This window comes from Taudactylus pleione, unplaced genomic scaffold, assembly GCF_031769625.1.
Source record: "Taudactylus pleione unplaced genomic scaffold, aTauple2 ptg001353l, whole genome shotgun sequence".
Taxonomy (NCBI): Eukaryota; Metazoa; Chordata; class Amphibia; order Anura; family Myobatrachidae; genus Taudactylus; species Taudactylus pleione.
Window position 1 is genome coordinate 268,705 of NW_028285753.1, and position 27,925 is coordinate 296,629.

Sequence of the window (27,925 nt, forward strand, 5' to 3'; positions counted from 1 at the left end):
ACATGCCAATCCTTCTATTAATGCCTATTATTACTATACCATGTCACATACCAATCCTTCTATTACTGCCTATTATTACTATACCATGTCACATACCAATCCTTCTATTACTGTGCCTATTATTACTATACCATGTCACATGCCAATCCTTCTATTATTACTATACCATGTCACATGCCAATCCTTCTATTACTACACCTATTATTACTATACCATGTCACATACCAATCCTTCTATTAATGCCTATTATTACTATACCATGTCACATACCAATCCTTCTATTACTGCCTATTATTTCTATACCATGTCACATACCAATCCTTCTATTACTGCCTATTATTACTATACCATGTCACATGCCAATCCTTCTATTACTACCTATTATTACTATACCATGTTACATACCAATCCTTCTATTACTACCTATTATTACTATACCATGTTACATACCAATCCTTCTATTACTGTGCCTATTATTACTATACCATGTCACATGCCAATCCTTCTATTACTGTGCCTATTATTACTATACCATGTCACATATCAATCCTTCTATTACTGCCTAAAATGGCTATGCCATGTCACATGCCAATCCTTCTATTACTGCCTATTATTACTATACCATGTCACATACCACTCCTTCTATTACTACACCTATTGTTACTATACCATGTCACATACCAATCCTTCTATTACTGTGCCTATTATTACTATACCATGTCACATTCCAATCCTTCTATTAATGCCTATTATTACTATACCATGTCACATACCAATCCTTCTATTACTGCCTATTATTACTATACCATGTTACATACCAATCCTTCTATTACTGTGCCTATTATTACTATACCATGTCACATACCAATCCTTCTATTACTGCCTATTATTACTATACCATGTCACATGCTAATCCTTCTATTATTGCTATACCATGTCACATGCCAATCCTTCTATTATTACTATACCATGTCACATGCCAATCCTTCTATTACTGTGCCTATTATTGCTATACCATGTTACATACCAATCCTTCTATTACTGTGCCTATTATTACTATACCATGTCACATGCCAATCCTTCTATTATTACTATACCATGTCACATGCCAATCCTTCTATTACTGTGCCTATTATTACTATACCATGTCACATGCCAATCCTTCTATTACTACACCTATTATTACTATACCATGTCACATACCAATCCTTCTATTACTGTGCCTATTATTAATATACCATGTCACATGCCAATCCTTCTATTACTACACCTATTACTATACCATGTCAGATGCCAATCCTTCTATTAATGCCTATTATTACTATACCATGTCACATGCCAATCCTTCTATTAATGCCTATTATTACTATACCATGTCACATGCCAATCCTTCTATTACTGCCTATTATTACTATACCATGTCACATGCCAATCCTTCTATTAATGCCTATTATTACTATACCATGTCACATGCCAATCCTTCTATTAATGCCTATTATTACTATACCATGTCACATGCCAATCCTTCTATTACTGCCTATTATTACTATACCATGTCACATGCCAATCCTTCTATTACTATGCCTATTATTACTATACCATGTCTCATACCAATCCTTCTATTGCTACACCTATTACTATACCATGTCACATACCAATCCTTCTATTACCACCATATCATGTCACATGCCAATCCTTCTATTACTTTGCCTATTATTACTGTACCATGTCACATGCCAATCCTTCTATTACTACACCTATTATTACTATACCATGTTACATACCAATCCTTCTATTACTGTGCCTATTATTACTATACCATGTCACATGCCAATCCTTCTATTACTACGCCTATTATTACTATACCATGTCACATGCCAATCCTTCTATTACTACACCTATTATTACTATACCATGTCACATACCAGTCCTTCTATTACTGCCTATTATTACTATACCATGTCACATACCAATCCTTCTATTACTGTGCCTATTATTACTATACCATGTCACATGCCAATCCTTCTCTTACTGCCTATTATTTCTATACCATGTCATATGCCAATGCTTCTATTATTACTATACCATGTCACTTGCCAATCCTTCTATTACTAAACCTATTATTACTATACCATGTCACATACCAATCCTTCTATTACTGCCTATTATTACTTTACCATGTCACATGCCAATCCTTCTATTATTACCATACCATGTCACATGCCAATCCTTCTATTACTGTGCCTATTATTACTATAACATGTCACATCCCAATCCTTCTATTAATGCCTATTATTACTATACCATGTCACATACCAATCCTTCTATTACTGCCTATTATTACTATACCATGTTACATACCAATCCTTCTATTACTGTGCCTATTATTACTATACCATGTCACATACCAATCCTTCTATTACTGCCTATTATTACTATACCATGTCACATGCTAATCCTTCTATTATTGCTATACCATGTCACATGCCAATCCTTCTATTATTACTATACCATGTCACATGCCAATCCTTCTATTACTGTGCCTATTATTGCTATACCATGTTACATACCAATCCTTCTATTACTGTGCCTATTATTACTATACCATGTCACATGCCAATCCTTCTATTGTTACTATACCATGTCACATGCCAATCCTTCTATTACTGTGCCTATTATTACTATACCATGTCACATGCCAATCCTTCTATTACTACACCTATTATTACTATACCATGTCACATACCAATCCTTCTATTACTGTGCCTATTATTAATATACCATGTCACATGCCAATCCTTCTATTACTACACCTATTACTATACCATGTCAGATGCCAATCCTTCTATTAATGCCTATTATTACTATACCATGTCACATGCCAATCCTTCTATTAATGCCTATTATTACTATACCATGTCACATGCCAATCCTTCTATTACTGCCTATTATTACTATACCATGTCACATGCCAATCCTTCTATTAATGCCTATTATTACTATACCATGTCACATGCCAATCCTTCTATTAATGCCTATTATTACTATACCATGTCACATGCCAATCCTTCTATTACTGCCTATTATTACTATACCATGTCACATGCCAATCCTTCTATTACTATGCCTATTATTACTATACCATGTCTCATACCAATCCTTCTATTGCTACACCTATTACTATACCATGTCACATACCAATCCTTCTATTACCACCATATCATGTCACATGCCAATCCTTCTATTACTGTGCCTATTATTACTGTACCATGTCACATGCCAATCCTTCTATTACTACACCTATTATTACTATACCATGTTACATACCAATCCTTCTATTACTGTGCCTATTATTACTATACCATGTCACATGCCAATCCTTCTATTACTACGCCTATTATTACTATACCATGTCACATGCCAATCCTTCTATTACTACACCTATTATTACTATACCATGTCACATACCAGTCCTTCTATTACTGCCTATTATTACTATACCATGTCACATACCAATCCTTCTATTACTGTGCCTATTATTACTATACCATGTCACATGCCAATCCTTCTCTTACTGCCTATTATTTCTATACCATGTCATATGCCAATGCTTCTATTATTACTATACCATGTCACTTGCCAATCCTTCTATTACTAAACCTATTATTACTATACCATGTCACATACCAATCCTTCTATTACTGCCTATTATTACTTTACCATGTCACATGCCAATCCTTCTATTATTACCATACCATGTCACATGCCAATCCTTCTATTACTGCCTATTATTACTATAACATGTCACATCCCAATCCTTCTATTACTACCTATTATTACTATACCATGTTACATACCAATCCTTCTATTACTGTGCCTATTACTATACCATGTCACATGCCAATCCTTCTATTACTACACCTATTATTACTATACCATGTTACATAGCAATCTTTTTATTACTGTGCCTATTATTACTATACAATGTCACATGCCAATCCTTCTATTACTGCCTATACCATGTCACATGCCAATCCTTCTGTTACTACACCATGTCACATGCCAATCCTTCTATTACTGCCTATTATTACTATACGTCACATGCCAATCCTTTTTTTACTGCCTATTATTTCTATACCATGTCACATTCCAATCCTCCTATTATAGTGCCTATTACTACTATACCATGTCACATTCCAATCCTTCTATTACTGTGCCTATTATTAATATACCATGTCACATGCCAATCCTTCTATTACTGTGCCTATTATTACTATACCATGTCACATGCCAATCCTTCTATTACTGCCTATACCATGTCACATGCCAAGCCTTCTATTTCTATGCCTATTATTACTATACCATGTCACATACCAATCCTTCTATTACTATGCCTATCATTACTTTACCATGTCACATGCCAATCCTTCTATTACTGCCTATTCTTACTATACCATGTCACATGCCAATCCTTCTATTACTATGTCTATTATTACTATACCATGTCACATGCCAATCCTTCTATTACTGCCTATTATTACTATACCATGTCACATACCAATCCTTCTATTACTGTGCCTCTTATTACTATACCATGTCACATGCCAATCCTTCTATTACTACGCCTATTATTACTATACCATGTCACATGCCATTCCTTCTATTACTATGCCTATTATTAATATACCATGTCACATGCCATTCCTTCTATTACTACGCCTATTATTACTATACCATGTCACATGCCATTCCTTCTATTACTATGCCTATTATTACTATACCATGTCACATGCCAATCCTCCTATTATAGTGCCTATTATTACTATACCATGTCACATACCAATCCTTCTATTACTATGCCTATTATTACTATACCATGTCACATGCCATTCCTTCTATTACTATGCCTATTATTAATATACCATGTCACATGCCATTCCTTCTATTACTGCCCATTATTTCTATACCATGTCACATACCAATCCTTCTATTACTAAACCTATTATTACTATACCATGTCACATGCCAATCCTTCTATTACTGCCTATTATTACTATACCATGTCACATACCAATCCTTCTATTATTGCCTATTATTACTATACCATGTCACATACCAATCCTTCTATTACTGCCTATTATTACTATACCATGTCACATACCAATCCTTCTATTACTGCCTATTATTACTATACCATGTCACATACCAATCCTTCTATTACTGCCTATTATTACTATACCATGTCACTTACCAATCCTTCTATTACTGTACCTATTATTACTATACTATGTCAAATGCCAATCCTTCTATTACTACACCTATTATTACTATACCATGTCACATGCCAATCCTTCTATTACTACACCTATTATTACTATACCATTTCACATGCCAATCCTTCTATTATTACTATACCATGTCACATGCCAATCCTTCTATTACTGTGCCTATTATTACTATACCATGTCACATGCCAATCCTCCTATTATAGTGCCTATTATTACTATACCATGTCACATACCAATCCTTCTATTACTATGCCTATTATTACTATACCATGTCACATGCCATTCCTCTTGTTATAGTGCCTATCATTACTATGCCATGTCACATGCCAATCCTTCTATTACTGTGCCTATTATTACTATACCATGTCACATGCCAATCCTTCTACTATTATTATACCATGTCACATGCCAATCCTTCTACTATTACTATACCATGTCACATGCCAATCCTTCTACTATTACTATACCATGTCACATGCCAATCCTTCTACTATTACTATACCATGTCACATGCCTATCCTTCTATTACTATGCCTGATATTACTATACCATGTCACATGCCAATCCTTCTTTTACTATGCCTGTTATTACTATACCATGTCACATGCCATTCCTCCTATTATAGTGCCTATTATTACTATACCATGTCACATGCCAATCCTTCTACTATTACTATACCATGTCACATGCCAATCCTTCTACTATTACTGTACCATGTCACATGCCAATCCTTCTACTATTACTGTACCATGTCACATGCCAATCCTTCTACTATTACTATACCATGTCACATGCCAATCCTTCTACTATTACTATACCATGTCACATGCCAATCAGTCTACTATTACTATACCATGTCACATGCCAATCCTTCTACTATTACTATACCATGTCACATACCAATCCTTCTATTACTGCCTATTATTTCTATACCATGTTACATGCCAATCCTTCTATTACTGTGCCTATTATTACTATACCATGTCACATGCCAATCCTTCTATTACTGTGCCTATTATTATTATCCCATCTCATATGACAATACTATTATTGGGGAAGCAGTCGGGAAGCCGGTAGTCGCAATGCTTAATCATGGCAAGGTACAAAATGACAGGCGTCAAAATCTCAACGCCTGTCTTTAGTCCTACGCCGGGAGTCCGACACCCGGCTTACCGATCGAAGGTAATCCGGGAGCGGACACTATTATTTCTATCCCATATAACGTGACAATCCTTTCTAGAAATGCATGGCGCAGAGAGTAATGTATTTACTTAGAGTGCACCAGAGCTTTTGAATATACAACATACAGTACAATTTTATTTGATATGCATTCAAATTCTGTCATAACACATAATCCTCCATATATGTTTTTTTTTTTTTTTTTTAAATAGTAAATTTTTGTTAATTACTATAATTACCTGTTTAGTTAGATTATCCCATGGTTAGAGTATATAGCCCTCTCTATCACATTGTTATCACCAATAGATCATCAACTACCTACCCTCATACACCTACCTTACTATGCCACCTAATATTACCCTTGTTCTCCACTACTGCCTCCTACATATCTACAGGTACCTATCTATACCTACCTCCCATACTATGTTACATACTACAGTCTCTCCCTTCCATGTGTAACTCCATCTCTTACCCTAGGGAATAACTACCTACCCTCATACACCTACCTTACTATGCCACCTAATATTACCCTTGTTCTCCACTACTGCCTCCTACATATCTACAGGTACCTATCTATACCTACCTCCCATACTATGTTACATACTACAGTCTCTCCCTTCCATGTGTAACTCCATCTCTTACGCTAGGGAATAACTACCTACCCTCATACACCTACCTTACTATGCCACCTAATATTACCCTTGTTCTCCACTACTGCCTCCTACATATCTACAAGTACCTATCTATACCTACCTCCCCATCCTATGTTACATACTACAGTCTCTCCCTGCCATGTGTAACTCCATCTCTTACCCTTAGGTGGCATAGTAAGGTAGGTGTATGAGGGTAGGTAGTTCTTCCTAATATTACCCTTGTTCTCCACTACTGCCTCCTTCATATCTACAAGTACCTATCTATACCTACCTCCCCATCCTATGTTACATACTACAGTCTCTCACTGCCATGTGTAACTCCATCTCTTACCCTAGGGAAGAACTACCTACCCTCATACACCTACCTTACTATGCCACCTAATATTACCCTTGTTCTCCACTACTGCCTCCTACATATCTTCAGGTACCTATCTATACCTACCTCCCATACTATGTTACATACTACAGTCTCTCTCTGCCATGTGTAATTCCATCTCTTACCCTAGGGAAGAACTACCTACCCTACTATACCACCTTATATTACCCTTGTTCTCCACTACTGCCTGCTACATATCTACAAGTACCTATCTATACCTACCTCCCCATACTATGTTACATACTACAGTCTCTCACTGCCATGTGTAACTCCATCTCTTACCCTAGGGAAGAACTACCTACCCTCATACACCTACCTTCCTATGCCACCTAATATTACCCTTGTTCTCCACTACTGCCTCCTACATATCTACAGGTACCTATCTATACCTACCTCCGTTACATACTACAGTCTCTCCCTTCCATGTGTAACTCCATCTCTTACCCTTAGGAAGAACTACCTACCCTACTATACCGCCTAATATTACTCTTGTTCTCCACTACTGTCTCCTACATATCTACAGGTACCTATCTATGCCTACCTCCCATACTATGTTACATACTACAGTCTCTCCCTGCCATGTGTATCTCCATCTCTTACCCTAGGGAAGAACTACTTACCCTCATACACCTACCTTACTATGCCACCTAATATTACCCTTGTTCTCCACTACTGCCTCCTTCATATCTACAGGTACCTATCTATACCTACCTCCCATACTATGTTACATACTACAGTCTCTCCCTTCCATGTGTAACTCTATCTCTTACCCTAGGGAATAACTACCTACCCTCATACACCTACCTTACTATGCCACCTAATATTACCCTTGTTCTCCACTACTGCCTCATACATATCTACAATTACCTATCTCTACCTACCTCCCCATCCTATGTTACATACTACAGTCTCTCCCTGCCATTTGTAACTCCATCTCTTACCCTTAGGAAGAACTACCTACCCTGCTATACCACCTAATATTACCCTTGTTCTCCACTACTGCCTCCTACATATCTACAGTTACCTATCTATACCTACCTCCCATACTAGGTTACATACTACAGTCTCTCACTGCCATATGTAACTCCATCTCTTACCCTTAGGTGGCATAGTAAGGTAGGTGTATGAGGGTAGGTAGTTCTTCCTAATATTACCCTTGTTCTCCACTACTGCCTCCTACATATCTACAAGTACCTATCTATACCTACCTCCCCATCCTATGTTACATACTACAGTCTCTCACTGCCATGTGTAACTCCATCTCTTACCCTAGGGAAGAACTACCTACCCTCATACACTTACCTTACTATGCCACCTAATATTACCCTTGTTCTCCACTACTGCCTCCTTCATATCTACAGGTACCTATCTATACCTACCTCCCATACTATGTTACATACTACAGTCTCTCCCTTCCATGTGTAACTCCATCTCTTACCCTAGGGAATAACTACCTACCCTCATACACCTACCTTACTATGCCACCTAATATTACCCTTGTTCTCCACTACTGCCTCCTACATATCTACAATTACCTATCTCTACCTACCTCCCCATCCTATGTTACATACTACAGTCTCTCCCTGCCATTTGTAACTCCATCTCTTACCCTTAGGAAGAACTACCTACCCTACTTTACCACCTTATATTACCCTTGTTCTCCACTACTGCCTCCTACATATCTACAGGTACCTATCTATACCTACCTCCCATACTATGTTACATACTACAGTCTCTCCCTTCCATGTGTAACTCCATCTCTTACCCTAGGGAATAACTACCTACCCTCATACACCTACCTTACTATGCCACCTAATATTACCCTTGTTCTCCACTACTGCCTCCTACATATCTACAAGTACCTATCTATACCTACCTCCCCATCCTATGTTACATACTACAGTCTCTCACTGCCATGTGTAACTCCATCTCTTACCCTAGGGAAGAACTACCTACCCTCATACACCTACCTTACTATGCCACCTAATATTACCCTTGTTCTCCACTACTGCCTCCTACATATCTACAGGTACCTATCTATACCTACCTCCCATACTATGTTACATACTACAGTCTCTCCCTGCCATGTGTAACTCCATCTCTTACCCTAGGGAAGAACTACCTACCCTCATACACCTACCTTACTATGCCACCTAATATTACCCTTGTTCTCCACTACTGCCTCCTACATATCTACAAGTACCTATCTATACCTACCTCCCATACTATGTTACATACTACAGTCTCTCTCTGCCATATGTAACTCCATCTCTTACCCTTAGGAAGAACTACCTACTATTCTAAAGCACAGGAAACAGCTGCAGAAACTACTTACTGACTGGAACAGCGCTAAGAGCAGGTTAGTAGAAGTAGTTATCTATGTGTATACATTGTGTCTATTCTAAATATATGCGGATTCGGTTTCCTGCAATTCCGGGTGATCCTGATTCTCGGCTCGGATCTTCCCTCCAAGTTTGGATCCCAAAACGAAGAAAAGCGCCATCTTCCTGCCACTGGATCTCGTGTGTTTTGGATTGCATATAAAAGTCTCTCCCTCGTGATCAGTCGCCATCTCACACAGGAGAGCAGAGGGAGGGGATGTGGGACTGTGGGCTGGAGCACTGTGAGGCCCTCAGGGCACCACCAGGGTTCCTTTAGCAGTAGGTTAATAAGAGTTAGGTGTAGTTTAATAGGTAGATCTGGAGGCAGGAGTAGGTGTCTGGGAAGTGTAATGGTGCGTACACACGGAGCAATTTAAAAGGAAGATTTGAACGATATCGTTACCGTTATCTTTCAAATAGTTCTTTTAAATGGTCCCTACCAACTTACCTTCGACCAGTGATGCGCGGCCACAAATGGACGAGAGCAATATCGTCCATTGGCCGTGCATGCCGGCCAACTTGCTCGATATCGAACAAGTAACTATAGGGACCCGCGTTCGATGTTTGCGGGTTGCTATAGTCGACTGTCAAGTTGGTGATGTGTTGGATGATCGATACTGATCATCCAGTATACCAGTGAAGATGCATATCGCTGACAGATCGTTACGAGTGTACGCACCATTACTGTAGACATCAGTGGGGGGCGATTCAATTCATCGCGATGCTGAATAGCTCCGGGAGGGAACTCCCATAGCTATTCAGTCCACTGCGCTGTTTGCTTATCAGGAAGAGGTTAAGGCCCGTATGCAATTAGCTGCGATAATTTCACCACCAACGGCAGAATCTTGTTTCCACCTACATCCGTGTTTTGGCCGCGGAAACGTATCGGGCTGCCTCCGCTATTCGCCCTATTTAATTCTAAAAGGACACAAAAATGGCAAGTCGCGATGTAGGAACAGGCGGAAAGTGCTGTCAGAAGTGGGGAAATCAGCCTGAACCCCCCAAAAAGATGCACTAACATTGGAGATCACTACAGATGTAGACATTGCATTGACTTTCCGCTTATGTGAATAGGCTTTGCAATTGAATACAGTGTAAAGTTTCCACCTGGCGAAATGACATCATCCGCAATACTTTTCCGCAGATTCCTACTTTTCGTGTCTAATTGAATACGGACCTATGTCGGAGAATGGCGGTTCTCGCGGCTTAACCTGGGTGTTTAGTCGCGAGAACCAGAATTCTCCGACTAATGTGTCAGATACCAACCAGGATGGTTGATATCTCCCGATTGAAATGCTCAGACGCGGCTTCTGCCTTTATAAAGCCGTATCTGAGCGTTCATTGGCTGAGAGAGGTGAGCCCCAATGAATGGCTCTTCTATTGAAGTCAATGGAGAGCCGCAGGTTACTAAAGTTCATTCTGCGGTTTCCACCATTGACTTCAATGGAGGAGCCGTTCATTGGCTGAGAGAGGCGGGGGCTCACCTCTCTCAGCCAATGAACGCTTAGATACGGCTCTACAAAGGTAGAAGCCGCGTCTGAGCATTTCAATCCTGGTTGGTATCTGTTGCGTGGGTCGGTAATTTTGTATTTTGTTTTAAGAAGACCTTGGATGCCAACTTTGGACAAGGGGACCACTCCTGGTAATGTAGGTGTGTGTGTGTGTGTGTGTGTGTCTGTGTGTGTAATAAAACTGTACTTTCACGGTGTGTGTGTGTGTGTTGTATAGGGGTACCCCAACAAATTTTTTTCCCCTTGATAATTAAAAGCAGGACTGGCCCTGCAGCCTGGTGCTGGTACCTACGGTGGAACCCTACTCTTTTTGTTCCCCGTAATTTTAGGTACCAGGACAGGCTGGCAAGTCCGGGGCTGGTTAGCCCTTTGGGGAGGGGGGGGGGCCCTCACGTAATTTTTTTAACAAAAAATGAACCATAAAAATAAAAAAACAAACAGTCTGCACATTTCACTGATATATGCAGCCTGCTTGTTCGGGAGAGAAATTTCACGCTGTTAAATTGGGACTTCAAAAACAGACAGGATCGACCAAATACACCATCAATCAAAATGATCCTGTCAAAACCGGGAGCTTGGTAAATTCCCGATTTAGTGAAAAAAACTGCAGTTTTTGATCGATCCTATCAGAGTTGAAAATCGGGACCAACTCGAATCTTCGTAAATTGACCCCAAAGGGTGTTAAGACTTTGTACTTAAATAAAAAAGTACAATAGGGTGATAACGTTTATGTGTTTTACATATTGAGAAAATCCACATCTGAAGATTTTTGGAACTATCCATAGCGCAATAGTGTAAGACTGCTCTTTTTTCTGTTTGCATTTTGTATATATTGTAAGTAGGTGACTTATTCTACGGGCTTTCTTTGCGGCTTGTGGAGTGCAGTCGCCAAAAGGTCAGAATCTTTTTTCTGTATATATTGTTTATCTGTCCAAGGAATACTCTACTGTGTTTGAGGGTGCTACACCCCAAGAAGATCTTTGTTTGGCGGGTTTTTTCCCCAGTTATCCAACAGAGAGCTCAGCTTCAGCAAACTCAGTTAGAGACAGACAGACTCACACTCTCTTCCTGGGAGTGGGACCAACCATCCTTGCTGCAGCTCCTGACTTGATGGGCAGAAAATAGAGGCAGAGTTGTGAGTTGTGACCATGGGAGGAGTGGCCACGGCTGGGCAAAGCTCGGCGGTTTGGTGGCCGGTAGGTGCCACGTCTGACACCTTTACAGCTGCAGAGCCACGGAATGCCCCAAAGGCATTCCAGATGCCCTAGGCAATTGCCTAAAATGACTATGCCTAGGGCGGGCTCTGCCAAAGTAAGTAGAGGTAGGAACGTTATCCATTTAGAAACTGTATAGTGTGTATGATTTATTCCTATGTTATATTACATTAACCCCACTGAATTGGAGCGCTGTGTTTCCCCGTATAGTACTGAATATATAGAAGTAATACATTTCTCCTTCTCTCTTCAGTATTCTGCACACATACTCTGCATGGTTCATAGTACATCTCCCCCTAAGGCTTAGTACATCTCCCCCAGTGACTATCTCTTGTAGTCTTTTCATTTCATTTTCTTCATAATTTCTCTTTTCTTTGATGAAATAAATGTGTCATTCTTGTGAATCATTCATGAATGTTATGAAGTATCTGTATGCACTTATTGATGTGACCTCCATGGCACCACACTTGTCTGTATGCACCAACGCTAGGGGCGCCTCAGCTGTGCTCGCTGATTTTGGAAATGAACGACATCTTTGTTTACCTTCCATAAATGGGTTTTGTGTCCAGCGCGCTCACCTATATGTGGTGTCTGTATCACACTTGAGATATACGGTTATACAGGAGCCTTAAATTGTTTAAAACATCTCATTTATTATGTTTTATAAATTGGAGTCACAGCGCTAAAGCTTAGCAACTTGTGTATCAATCGAGAAATAGTTCTGAATCGAGTCTAGGGGTGATTAAACGGTGAGGTAAGATGGCTCCTTCCCGATGCCTCTCTCCGTATGACACTTTGATACAAAGTGGGGTTGAAACTGATTATTAGGGAGATGTAGACAGAGTGTCATACGGAGAGAGGCATCGGGAAGGAGCCATCTTACCTCACCGTTTAATCACCCCTAGACTCGATTCAGAACTATTTCTCGATTGATACACAAGTTGCTAAGCTTTAGCGCTGTGACTCCAATTTATAAAACATAATAAATGAGATGTTTTAAACAATTTAAGGCCCCTGTATAACCGTATATCTCAAGTGTGATACAGACACCACATATAGGTGAGCGCGCTGGACACAAAACCCATTTATCAAATATCGACCATTCATGAGTCAGGACAACTCGTGTGCCCAGCAGCTTCCGACACAAGTGTAGCACCACTGAAACGATGTGTGTACCAGAATCCAATATATCCATCTTTGTTTCCCTGCTATACAGCTTCTCACAAGGTCCTTTCCGTGTCAGTCACGGATATTCCTGTAACCATCCCATTCAGTAGTCTCTGGACATATCCAAAGTGACCCAACCGTCTGTTAGGTCCATAGATTGTGAGTTTGATGTTATCATCACACAACACTGTTGTGTGTCAAGTACATACAGTTTACTGCACTGGGTATCTGTTGCCATTACAGTCTCTTTTGTTCTGTACAATGCACTTTGCAACCTCTTTATTGTAGTGCACTGAAGGTTATGAGGTTTGTCCCCATATCTGTTACATAAAGCACATACTGGATTTCTGTGACTTTGGTTTTAGTCCCTATTTTCATACTTATAGTGATCTTTTGTAGCTGTAAGTACTTAAATTCAATTCCTTTAACCACTTAACTGACATGGTCATATGGGTTGCGAATGCAGCCAGTGTTATTGAAGAAAACATTTGTTCTACACATGTGCAGAACGGATCTCCTCTGACTTTCTGGACTCGTCTGCAGACCCTGCAATTTCTGACCGGTTTTGTTGGACAAATCGTCAGTTAAGTGATTAATTGTTACAGGACCACACATGTTCAATGTAGTGAACCACTCTTCATTGCAGCTGAAATGTCTAGTAGCTGCTAAGTCAATATACCAGCAATCTTTTCTCTGGCTGTCTGTGACACATGAAGCTGACTCATCGTTGGTGTTGCTTTTATTACTTTACGTAGCATTTATATTTTTGAATTTACATTGTCTCTTTGTGTCCTATTTTATGACATGTATAATATTTGTATTTTCTTGGATTCTCACTTTTCGTTTGTAATGCACTATTCTCAGCATTTAGTTTAACTGGCACCATGTTCCTGGAACTGTAGTAGCTTTGTCTTGATAATTTCTGTAGTTAAACTTAGCTGTTTTAGGTTCTAACTCAACACCTGAATTTGACTTTCAGGTAGTAAAGTTCTGTATCATTGTTATGACAATCTCATCATCTACTTAGACTCCTATAGATGTCAATTGCTGGCATATGGGCAGAATTTTATCAATGTAGTCACTCATACTTATGCATTCACTCAACTTGATATTATAAAATATAGAACTCAGATTAATTCTTCTCAACTGACCCCCGTCCTTAAAAGTAGTCTGTCCCATGCCTTCAGCTAACATTATCCCATATATGATCGAATACATGTGCTGTTGAACACTTAAGCCTATTGTTCCCATAGCGCTTTCTATTTCATCAGGGTTCGGACTGTCACCTGGGTCATCTGTAACCATCCACAACCTTTTATGCTTTCATTGCATCTCCATTGCAAATGTCCATCATGGATGTAGCTCCTGTATACATGTTGCATATTGACATGGTTATACTGCTTCACTGATTAGCTTTAGTGACACTTAGCTGTAATACTCTTTACATGCCGCCCTGTGTTAATCCTTTTGCACTGACGTGTCTTTGCCATCTGGGTACTTGGCGCTTCTGTGTCTGGCATTTAGGTGCCTGATGTTTAAGTGCCTGTGCCATAGTCTCCCTACTTCAGTTTATGCCCCATAATAGTGCATTAGTTCCCATTATGCAGCACAGCGACCCTAGTTCAAACTATGCAACATTTAGTGCTCCCAGTTCACATTGTGTCACAAAGTGCCCTCATTTATTATTGTACCACATTATAGTGGCCCCAGTTCACATTGTGTCATGTTTTAGTGCCTCTAATTTATATTATGCTACACAGTTCTCCAAGTTCACGTTATGCACATATTTCCCTAGTTCACATTATAATACCATACTCTTCCCAGTTTATATTATGCCATATTGTAGTGTCCCCAGGTCCTATTATGCCATATTGTAGTGTCCCCAGGTCCTATTATGCCATATTGTAGTGTCCCCAGTTCATATTCTGCCATATTGTAGTGTCCCCAGGTCCTATTCTGCCATATTGTAGTGTTCCAGGTCCTATTATGCCATATTGTAGTGTCCCCAGGTCCTATTATGCCATATTGTAGTGTCCCCAGTTCATATTCTGCCATATTGTAGTGTCCCCAGGTCCTATTCTGCCATATTGTAGTGTTCCAGGTCCTATTATGCCATATTGTAGTGTCCCCAGGTCCTATTATGCCATATTGTAGTGTCCCCAGGTCCTATTTTGCCATATTGTAGTGTCCCCAGGTCCTATTTTGCCATATTGTAGTGTCCCCAGGTCCTATTATGCCATATTGTAGTGTCCCCAGGTCCTATTATGCCATATTGTAGTGTCCCCAGGTCCTATTATGCTATATTGTAGTGTCCCCAGGTCCTATTATGCCATATTGTAGTGTCCCCAGTTCATATTATGCCACATTATAGTGTCCCCAGTTCACATTGTGTCATGTTGTAGTGTCCCCAGGTCCTATTATGCCATATTGTATTGTCCCCAGGTCCTATTATGCCATATTGTAGTATCCCCAGGTCCTATTATGCCATATTGTAGTGTCCCCAGTTCATATTCTGCCATATTGTAGTGTCCCCAGGTCCTATTATGCCATATTGTAGTGTCCCCAGGTCCTATTAAGCCATATTGTATTGTCCCCAGGTCCTATTATGCCATATTGTAGTATCCCCAGGTCCTATTATGCCATATTGTAGTGTCCCCAGGTCCTATTATGCCATATTGTAGTGTCCCCAGGTCCTATTATGCCATATTGTAGTGTCCCCAGGTCCTATTATGCCATATTGTAGTGTCCCCAGGTCCTATTATGCCATATTGTAGTGTCCCCAGGTCATATTATGCCATATTGTAGTATCCCCAGGTCCTATTATGCCATATTGTAGTGTCCCCAGGTCCTATTATGCCATATTGTAGTGTCCCCAGGTCCTATTATGCCATATTGTAGTGTCCCCAGTTCATATTATGCCACATTATAGTGGCCCCAGTTCACATTGTGTCATGTTGTAGTGCCTCTAATTTATATTATGCTACACAGTTCTCCCAGTTCACGTTATGCACATATTTTCCTAGTTCACATTATAATACCATACTCCTCCCAGTTTATATTATGCCATATTGTAGTGTCCCCAGGTCCTATTATGCCATATTGTAGTGTCCCCAGGTCATATTATGCCATATTGTAGTGTCCCCATGTCCTATTATGCCATATTGTAGTGTCCCCAGTTCATATTATGCCATATTGTAGTGTCCCCAGGTCCTATTAAGCCATATTGTATTGTCCCCTCGTCCTATTATGCCATATTGTAGTGTCCCTAGGTCATGTTATGCCATATTGTAGTATCCCCAGGTCATATTATGCCATATTGTAGTATCCCCAGGTCATATTATGCCATATTGTAGTGTCCCCAGGTCCTATTATGCCATATTGTAGTGTCCCCAGGTCCTATTATGCCATATTGTAGTGTCCCCAGGTCCTATTATGCCATATTGTAGTGTCCCCAGTTCACATTGACAGGCTCCTGCTTAACACTTATCTTGACCTTAGCTGCTATTTTCTTCCCCTTGAGCTTTGCAGACTGTCCCTTTCTGTCTCACAATGGATTGCATGCAGCCGATTCAGTCTACAAACAACTTGCCTCAATCTAGTGTATTCTGTACACTGTATTGAATATAGTATTGTTGCAGACTATTCCTTCCTTTTATCAATACAGTGTCCCCTTCTTTTACAGAGTCATACAGCACTTATGATGATGTGAGCTGGGTGAAGGGAAGGCGGGCTCCCTAAGCCTCTGGGCCCCATAACAATGGCTCGCCCTGCACCCCCCTGCTTTTATCATTTATTGTATATTTATGCTGATTTTATATTGCACCATGTTAGGACTCTCCATCTTTAATCTGAAATTTCTGTCTGAGTTTGGTCCACACTGCAGGAAGGAAGGAGAGAAAACAACAGCATATTGGCAGACTCCACTGACTCCTCACTGTTCTCGATGCACAGAACCAGCAGAAGCACCTGCACTAAATATCCACCCCATGCAGCCAGGACAATCCACAAGGATTCTTCTGCTAAATCACCCTCTTCTAGCACTCATTATCTGGCCCTCCTCAGGACTGGAAGAGAGAACGGTGATGACATGACTTTGGATGGGATGTATCAAGCATCGCATTATGGATGTGATACATCCCGCCACTTACCGCATGCATACCGGCGTTAATAACACTGGTATGAACGTACAATGCAAATAACATTGCAATGTACATCTTTGTGATCAGAGCATTTCCAGGTTTATATCCCGGGAGTCCTTCTGTGCATGCGCTGGCCGACCCTCCAGCCGCAGGGGCACTGAGAGAGATCCTATTTTAATTTTGAACCCTCTCAGGAAAACAATGCAAAAAGAAGCCCATAGGCTTCTATTAGGTCACTGGTGGCCAACCAGTCAGAGGCAAAGAGACAAACAATATCTGTAGTCAAGTTAAAGAGCCAATAGTATGAGTTTGCCGAAGGTGCGCACGCCTTTGGTATGACACAGATCCACATAATACACTGAAACAAGCCAGATCTTCATAATATACAGCCATGGCCAAAAGTTATGAGAATGACACAAGTATTGGTTTTCACAAAGTTTGCTGCTTCAGTGTTTTTAGACCTTTTTGTCAGATGTTACTATGGTATACTTAAGTAAAATTACAAGCGTTTCATAAGTGTCAAAGGCTTTTACTGACAGATTCAATATTTGCAGTGTTGACCCTTCTTTATCAAGACCTCTGCTATTCGCCCTAGCATGCTGTCAATCAAGTTCTGGGCCACATACCGATTGATGGCCGCCCATTCTTGCCTAATCAATGCTTGGAGTTTGTCAGAATTTGTGGGTTTTTGTTTGTCCACCCGTCTCTTGAGGATTGACCACAAGTTCTCAATGGAATTAAGGTCTGGGGAGTTTCCTGGCCATGGACCCAAAATTTCAATGTTTTTTCCCCGAGCCACTTAGTGATCACTTTTGCCTTATGGCAAGGTGCTCCATCATGCTGGAAAAGGTATTGTTCCTCACCAAACTGTTCTTGGATGGTTGGGAGAAGTTGCTCTTGGAGGATGTTTTGGTACCATTCTTTATTCATGGCTGTGTTCTTAGGCAAAATTGTGAGTGATCCCACTCCCTTGGCTGAGAAGCAACACTACACATGAATGGTCTCAGGATGCTTTACTGTTGGCAGGACATAAGACTGATGGTAGCACTCACCTTTCTTTCTCCGGACAAGCGTCCAGATGTCCCAAACAATCTCAAAGGGTATTCAACGGAGAAAATAACTTTACCCCAGTCCTCAGCAGTCCAATCCCTGTACATTTTGCAGAATATCAGTCTGTCCCTGATGTTTTTCTTGGAGAGAAGTGGCTTCTTTGCTGCCCTTCTTGACACCTGGCCATCCTCCAAAAGCCTTCGCCTCACTGTGTGTGAAGATGCACTCGCACCTGCCTGCTGCCATTCCTGAGCAAGATCTGCACTGGTGGTGCCCCGATTCCGCAGCTGAATCAACTTTAGGAATCTGTCCTGTCGCTCGCTGGACATTCTTGGGCACTCTGAAGCCTTCTTCACAACAAATGAACCTCTCTCCCCTGACGTTGTTGATCCGATAAATGGTTGATTTAGGTGCAATCTTACTAGCAGCAATATCCTTGCCTGTGAAGCCCTTTTTATGCAAAACAATAATGACTGCACATGTTTCTTTGCCATGGTTAACAGAGGAAGAACAATGATTTCAAGCTCCACCATCCTAATAAAGCTTCCAGTCTATTATTCTAACTCAAATCAGCATGACAGAGTGATCTCCAGCCTTGTCCTCGTCGGCACTCTCACCTGTGTTAACGAGAGAATCACTGACATGATGTCAGCTGGTCTTTTTGTGGCAGGGTTGAAATGCAGTGGAAATGTTGTTTTTGGGATTGTTTTTTTTATTTTTTCTCATTACATTTTTTATTGACAGATTGACAAAACAATAAAATACATAAGCATTACATAAATATTGCAATGTCAGGCAGATCACATATAGAAGACATAACAGAAAAAACATTTCAGAAACGTGATACACTAACAGGGTATCTATACTTATATCTTTCAAATGCAAAAACAAAACATATAGTACCCGATTATAACTATTAAGTCTATTAAAATGGCACACCAGTGGACAGTACTTCCCCATTGTACCAGGTTGTTAAACCTAAACATTTTCTTAATGCATCCCTTATAACATCAGAAAGTGTGAGAACATATGGGAGCCAAACAGCAAAAAACCTTTCTGTCATTTTCTCTTTAGTAAGGAGGTTTCGGTCCAGTCCATAAAAAATAAAAAGGAAAATTTGGTGTGAAATAAGTGTATGGGGATAGGTTCTGACGAGATCCAGTGTGACAGGATAGTTTTTTTTGCGGCAGCTGCCAATTTAATCAATAGAACACGATTGCCTTTTGTTAATCTACATTCCATAGAGTTTGGATATATGCCCCAAAAGACCCATTCTTTAGTTATTGCAAACTTTATTTTCAATATAGTATTGATATAGGTTTGGAGAGATTTCCAAAATGATTGACCTTGAGAACAAGACTACAAACAATGCATAATATCTGCATCAGGGGTTTTACATTTGTAGCAGTTTGAGTCCTGCGCTTCCCCTATAACAAATTTTAATTTTGGGGTGAAGTATGCCCTGTGCAATATCTTTATATGCATTTCCATATACGATGGTGAGACTAAAAGTTTATTGAGTCTCACATATGCTATCTGCATGTTTGCCATGGTAAGATCAGGGAATGTCTCCCTCCATTTCAACAAGCTTACCGAGCCGGTTTCCAAATCAAGTTCAGGTCGGGAATACGTATATATGGTGGAAGTGTTGAGGGGATCTTTAGGTTTGTAGTACAATATTCTATCGAGAGAGCATAGCTGATCTAACTTAAAGTTATGATTTCCTAAGGATGACTGCGCATAGCTGACAGCTTGTAAATACGGAAATAACGGGATAGAGAGGGAGGGGAATTTTTCTTGTAATTGTGATCTAGTAATTGGAGATAAATCTTCAATATTCTAAAATTGATAGATATAACATAATCCCGCAGCATGCCATATTTTAAATATGGATGAGTTCTGGCCAGGTGGAAAACATGGGTTCCCCCATAATGGCAGGAAAATAGAATTAGTTTTGGGCAGTTTTAGACTAGATCTCGTCAGACCCACGCCGCGCACATGGAATATAGCAAAATATTTTCTTTAATTAAAATAGGGAAAGATGTTTGAGGGGTGTGTAATAATGAAGTCAGGTTCCAATTAGGAGTGAAAGATTGTTCAATATGTCGCTGCATGTAGACGTCAGAACCCCCGATCCAATCTAGCGCCACTCTGTAGTTTGCGGCCAGAGCATATCTACGAAAACAAGGCAAATTAACCCCTCCTTTTTCTGCTGCAACTTAAATAAAGAGATTCTTGGGCGTTTCCCTGCCCATATAAATTTTGTTAGCGCTTTGTTCAAAGTGACAAAAATCTTTTATGCGGAATTATTGTGAGCATTTGTGCAACATAAAGGAATCTGGGGAAACATATCATCTTATATAGGTGACATCTACCCAGATATGATAAGGGAAGATGAGACCATTTATTAAAATCTGAGATGGTCTTTGACAGGAGAGGGGAATAGTTAATGTCACACAGCTTAGCAGGATGAGTCGGAATTTTGATACCCAAATAGGTTACACCAACCTCATTAGCCCATTTAAATGGAAAAGAATCCCGCCAACCCAACCTGGGATTAAGTTTAAGTTTATTGTCATGGCAAAGAGGGACTTTGTAATTAATTGCACTTCATCTGATCACCCTTCATGACATTCTGGAGTATATGCAAATTGCCATAATAAAAACACTGAAGCAGCAGCCTTTGTGACAACCAATACTTGTGTCATTCTCAACTTTTTTACCATGGCTGTACATTGAAAAAAACACTTCCACATAATATACATTGAAAATAGTCAGATCCAAATAAAATACATTGTAAATAATAAATAAATCCAAATAAAAGCCACTTCCACATAAAATAAAACAACAACCACAGTTCTTACCTTGCTGCAGTGTCAAGTCTAGGAGGGTTCCTCAGGACGTCACGGTATTCTGACTTCACAGTAGTTGACGCTGTTAGCGCACGCACTCCGTGGAGGCAACAGTTGAAGTGAAAGAAAAAGCCAGAGCAATATAAAAAACATTGAAAAAGCCAGATCCACATAATATATACTGAAACAAGCCTGATCCACATAAAATACACTGAAACAAGCCTGATCCACAAAAAATACCCTGAAACAAGCCTGATCCACATAAAATACACTGAAACATGCCAGATCCACGTAAAATACACTGAAACAAGCCTGATCCACATAAAATACACTGAAACAAGCCAGATCCACATCAAATACACTGAAACAAGTCTGATCCACATCAAATACACTGAAACAAGCCAGATCCACATCAAATACACTGAAACAAGCCAGATCCACGTAAAATACACTGAAACAAGCCTGATCCACGTATAATACACTGAAACATGCCAGATCCACATAACATACACTGAAACAAGCCAGATCCACGTAAAATACACTGAAACATGCCAGATCCACATAGCATACACTGAAACAAGCCTGATCCACGTAAAATACACTGAAACATGCCAGATCCACATAAAATACACTGAAACATGCCAGATCCACATAAAATACACTGAAACAAGCCTGATCCACATAAAATACACTGAAACAAGCCTGATCCACATAAAATACACTGAAACATGCCAGATCCACGTAAAATACACTGAAACATGCCAGATCCACATAAAATACACTGAAACAAGCCTGATCCACATAAAATACACTGAAACAAGCCTGATCCACATAAAATACACTGAAACATGCCAGATCCACGTAAAATACACTGAAACAAGCCTGATCCACATCAAATACACTGAAACAAGCCAGATCCACATCAAATACACTGAAACAAGCCTGATCCACAAAAAATACCCTGAAACAAGCCTGATCCACATAAAATACACTGAAACATGCCAGATCCACGTAAAATACACTGAAACAAGCCTGATCCACATCAAATACACTGAAACAAGCCAGATCCACATCAAATACACTGAAACAAGTCTGATCCACATCAAATACACTGAAACAAGCCAGATCCACATCAAATACACTGAAACAAGCCAGATCCACGTAAAATACACTGAAACAAGCCTGATCCACGTATAATACACTGAAACATGCCAGATCCACATAACATACACTGAAACAAGCCAGATCCACGTAAAATACACTGAAACATGCCAGATCCACATAGCATACACTGAAACAAGCCTGATCCACGTAAAATACACTGAAACATGCCAGATCCACATAAAATACACTGAAACATGCCAGATCCACATAAAATACACTGAAACAAGCCTGATCCACATAAAATACACTGAAACAAGCCTGATCCACATAAAATACACTGAAACATGCCAGATCCACGTAAAATACACTGAAACATGCCAGATCCACATAAAATACACTGAAACAAGCCTGATCCAAATAAAATACACTGAAACATGCCAGATCCACATAACATACACTGAAACAAGCCTGATCCACATAAAATACACTGAAACATGCCAGATCCACATAACATACACTGAAACATGCCAGATCCACATAACATACACTGAAACAAGCCAGATCCACATAACATACACTGAAACAAGCCTGATCCACATAAAATACACTGAAACATGCCAGATCCACATAACATACACTGAAACATGCCAGATCCACATAACATACACTGAAACATGCCAGATCCACGTAAAATACACTGAAACAAGCCTGATCCACGTAAAATACACTGAAACAAGCCTCATCCACGTAAAATACACTGAAACATGCCAGATCCACGTAAAATACACTGAAACAAGCCTGAGCCAAATAAAATACACGGAGACATGCCCGATCCACATAAAATAAATATTGAAATCCAGAACCCACATAAAATACATTAAAAAAGAGCCACATAAACCGTTTTAAAAACCACTTCCACATACTGTAAAATATATTTTGAAATCCAGACCCACATAATACACACAGCTCCTCCATGTTTCACTCCAGCCCCCTCCCTTGCCATTCCAGCCCACATTCATGTGTCATTGCAGCCCCCCCTCCCCCCCATGACACTGCAGCAGCCCCTCATGTGTCACTCCAGCCACTGCCCCCGGAGTTATCTCAACAGCCCCATTCTGCCACCATAAGCATGAAAGCAGGCATCACCCCCCAGCTCTCAGGCTGTCCCCCATTGGCTCTCAGGCAGTAGTGCCCATTATGCTGTGCCCCCTGTAGTTGTGCCCCATATGCAGTGCTCCCTGTAGTTTTGCCCCTTATGCAATACCCCCTGTATTTGTGCCCCTTATGCAGTGCCCCCTATAGTTTTGCCCCTTTTGCAGTGCCCCCAGCCCTGTACTTAGCTGACCACGCTGGCTGCCGCTGCCTCTAACTAGATCCAGCAGGACAGGCTCCTCACATCACGGGCGACGTCATGACGTCACCCGCGCACTTCATCACTGGGAACGCTGATCACTTCATCACTGGGAACGCTGATCACTTCATCACTGGGAACGCTGATCACTTCATCACTGGGAACGCTGATCACTTCATCACTGGGAACGCTGATCACTTCATCACTGGGAACGCTGATCACTTCAGAGGCCATTTACAGTTCCAGTGGGGGGAGACGCATCTCAAAACCTAAAAGATCGAGAGCAACGGGTTGGCCACCCCTGTATTAGGTAATGCTGTCTATAGATAGATACAAGCTGTATACATATGGAACATGCAGTCAAACATCTGAAAACAGCAGCGTTTGGAGTTTTGGGTGTATTTTGACTTTAGTACATGCCGCCCTTTGTCAGTGAGAGGTTCTCTAATGAGCAAACATTTACCAGCCTGTGGAACCAACGTTACCCACAATCCAGCTTCTTATGTGATGTCACTAAAAGCCCGACTGAGTTATGGAGGAAAGTGATGGGGTAATTCATGGAAGAGGCAACATTTCCCGTCACCTGTTACAATCAGATATGAATAATGTATTCAGTATGAAAGTACTATATCTCAGTGGCAGAGACAAGGCGACACCTAATGACAGCAGCAGTGGTAGATGTATGAATGTTGCTCTCCTCTATATAGATTAAGTGGCGGTTCTTGCAATACAGATTGTGTGCCTCAATATTATAGGCGCTGTGATGAAAAAGGAAAAATAATACATCCCTTCAAAAGGATGTCTAGGTCCCAACGGTAGTCTGAGGTGTCCTCCTCCTTATATCCTCCAATGACTGTATGAGGTCATAAAGCAGAAACAAATATACACATGTGTATAACAGTTAGATAGATATATATATATATATATATCTCACAAACAAAATTCAGAGATTGCGCATAATCGAAATTTGCACTATACAACGTATTAATAAACTCATTTGAGTCCAGCAATGAAAACACCAGAATTGGTTGTAAAGTACTTGATATAGAAAAACACCAGGTCCTAAATGTTCAAAGACCGCAGCTCTCCACACAAGAAAGACCGGATACCAGGTCCATGGATCTAAAAATATTAAGGAGGAGGAGGAGAGCGCTCCACAGTGCAGATAAACACAATTTTATTGGACATAATGTTGCTATTTGTACCCGTCGGCAATCGAATGCCGCCCGTACCTAAAAACAAACAGTGTGGGCTAGCTACCACGTGATGTTTATAATACTCCACCGGACACACTCCAGGTGCTGTCCTGGAAGACCGTCGGGCTCACACACCCTGCTGCTGATCGGACCACGTCAGGCTTGGAGGTACCCGGTGATTCCTAGTATGCACGTCACAGAAGCCGCGCCCTAACGCGTTTCGTCATAGACTTCGTCAGGGGCTATATATATATATATATATATATATATATATATATATATATATATATACACACACACACACACACAGTATATAAATGGTGTATCACCCTCCATGAAGAAGAATAGAATGTGGCTGTAGGCATACCCCAAATCACACTGTGTAATGTGACATTATGTGTATAAAGGTTTATTTTCCACCACTGTATCGTATGATAGATTGCCCATGTTACAGTATAATCAATGTGGTAATAGGGCGTCAGGGGCGGATTGGGCCACCGGGAAAGTCCCCGCTGGGCCGGTCCCCTGTCCCCTCTGCTGGGCCGCTGTACACTGACTGGCCGGTGACTCTGACGGCCATTACCCTGTGCTCCAATCGGGTAGCGATTAGAAATGAGCCTCTGCTCATGCGCAGAAGCTCATTCAGGAGTAAAGTGTAATGGCCGAGGGAGGGCTGCTGCGCGTGCCCAGCCGCAGCAGCTCCTCCAGTGGGCCATTGCGGAGCACGTGAGGGACACGGCTCTGCCTCCAGCAGCCACCAGTGCAGGAAACGAAAAGGAGAGAAGGGGCAGGGGAGCCGCAGGACTCAGGAGCGTGCAGCCGAGACTGGCGCAGTGAGTCACCTGTATGTACTGTGTGTATTTCTCAATATGCCAGGGTTAAAAGGTGTTAAACTATGCTGTATATATACAGTATGAGTAACAATTACTATGTACTGAATCATGGAAAACTTACTTTCTATTCCCATATTCAAGTAGTTTTGTCTTATCAAGCTCATTGCAGCAGCCCACAGATGCCTACATTCAGTATTATTTATACATCTCCTTTCTCACTCATCAGTATTATTTATACATCTCCTTTATCACTCATCGGTATTATTTATACAGCTCCTTTCTCACTCATCGGTATTATTTATACATCTCCTTTATCACTCATCGGTATTATTTATACATCTCCTTTCTCACTCATCAGTATTATTTATACATCTCCTTTCTCACTCATCAGTATTATTTATACATCTCCTTTCTCACTCATCGGTATTATTTATACATCTCCTTTCTCACTCATCGGTATTATTTATACATCTCCTTTCTCACTCATCGGTATTATTTATACATCTCCTTTCTCACTCATCGGTATTATTTATACATCTCCTTTATCACTCATCGGTATTATTTATACATCTCCTTTATCACTCATCGGTATTATTTATACATCTCCTTTCTCACTCATCGGTATTATTTATACATCTCCTTTCTCACTCATCAGTATTATTTATACATCTCCTTTCTCACTCATCAGTATTATTTATACAGCTCCTTTCTCACTCATCGGTATTATTTATACATCTCCTTTCTCACTCATCAGTATTACTTTAACATCAGCAATGCAACATATATATATATATTTTTTTTAAGGTGTCATTTTGTGTGTTACTTATATGGTTGCACATGTTAATTATTCAGGGGTGATTATGCCATTTCTAGATATGGTTTGTGTATACGTGTATAGAGAGAGCATGTTATGGGGCACTCAATGCTTATATAAATATTGCCGGGGTGCCTGCCCACAATTTTAATAGCAGATGGCGTCCTGTATATAAATGAACAGAGGGCACCCCACAGGCTTCTTATATGAAAAAGAAACGCTGCTTATTCCAACGTATCAAGACCCGGACGGTCTTTGAATTGACCGTCCAGGTCTTGAAACGTTAGAATAAACTGCCCTTTATCTTCTGACGGTAAGTTTGGGGGAAGGTTTAGGTTATAGTTAGGCACTAGGGGGAGGATTAGGGTAAAGCTGCGGGGGGGGGGGGGGGGGAGAGTTAGGTTTAGGCCTTTATGGGAGGGGACAATTAGGTTTAGGAAGTGGGGAGGGAGGTGTAGGGGGAGGGTTAGGATACTCAATAACCGGTGTCGGTATCCTTATCCCTGATGGGATGCCGGTGCCCAGGATTCTGACTGTCGTGATCCCAAGCGCTGGCATTCCGTACCCAACCCAACATGTCAATGCCAGGCAGAATGTTTACTAATTTATTTATTGGTAATTGATATTTTCTATTGCTCTTCTGAACATTTTTATAACGAGTGACATCAGCAGATGAAGGGGAGTGACGTTATGTAAATATGCAGGTCCCTATATAGCAAGCACTACTATGGCAGAGTAGTATACAGCATTGTGGGCCTGATTCAGTTAGTCACAGTGACAATGTTGGGCGCAGTGGAGCGATGTTTTTCATCTGAGC

General features: G+C 40.5%; 1 protein-coding gene across 1 annotated transcript in view; it reads left to right on the top strand.

Moving 5' to 3' along the window:
* The window catches only part of SH3BP1 (SH3 domain binding protein 1), a 263,120-nt gene that overhangs the window by 89,117 nt on the left and 146,078 nt on the right, over positions 1-27,925 (top strand). Inside the window, exon 6 of the mRNA XM_088463396.1 lies at positions 9,779-9,855. Within this exon, the coding sequence (XP_088319522.1) occupies positions 9,779-9,855 (77 nt within the window). The remainder of the gene's footprint in view (positions 1-9,778; positions 9,856-27,925) is intronic.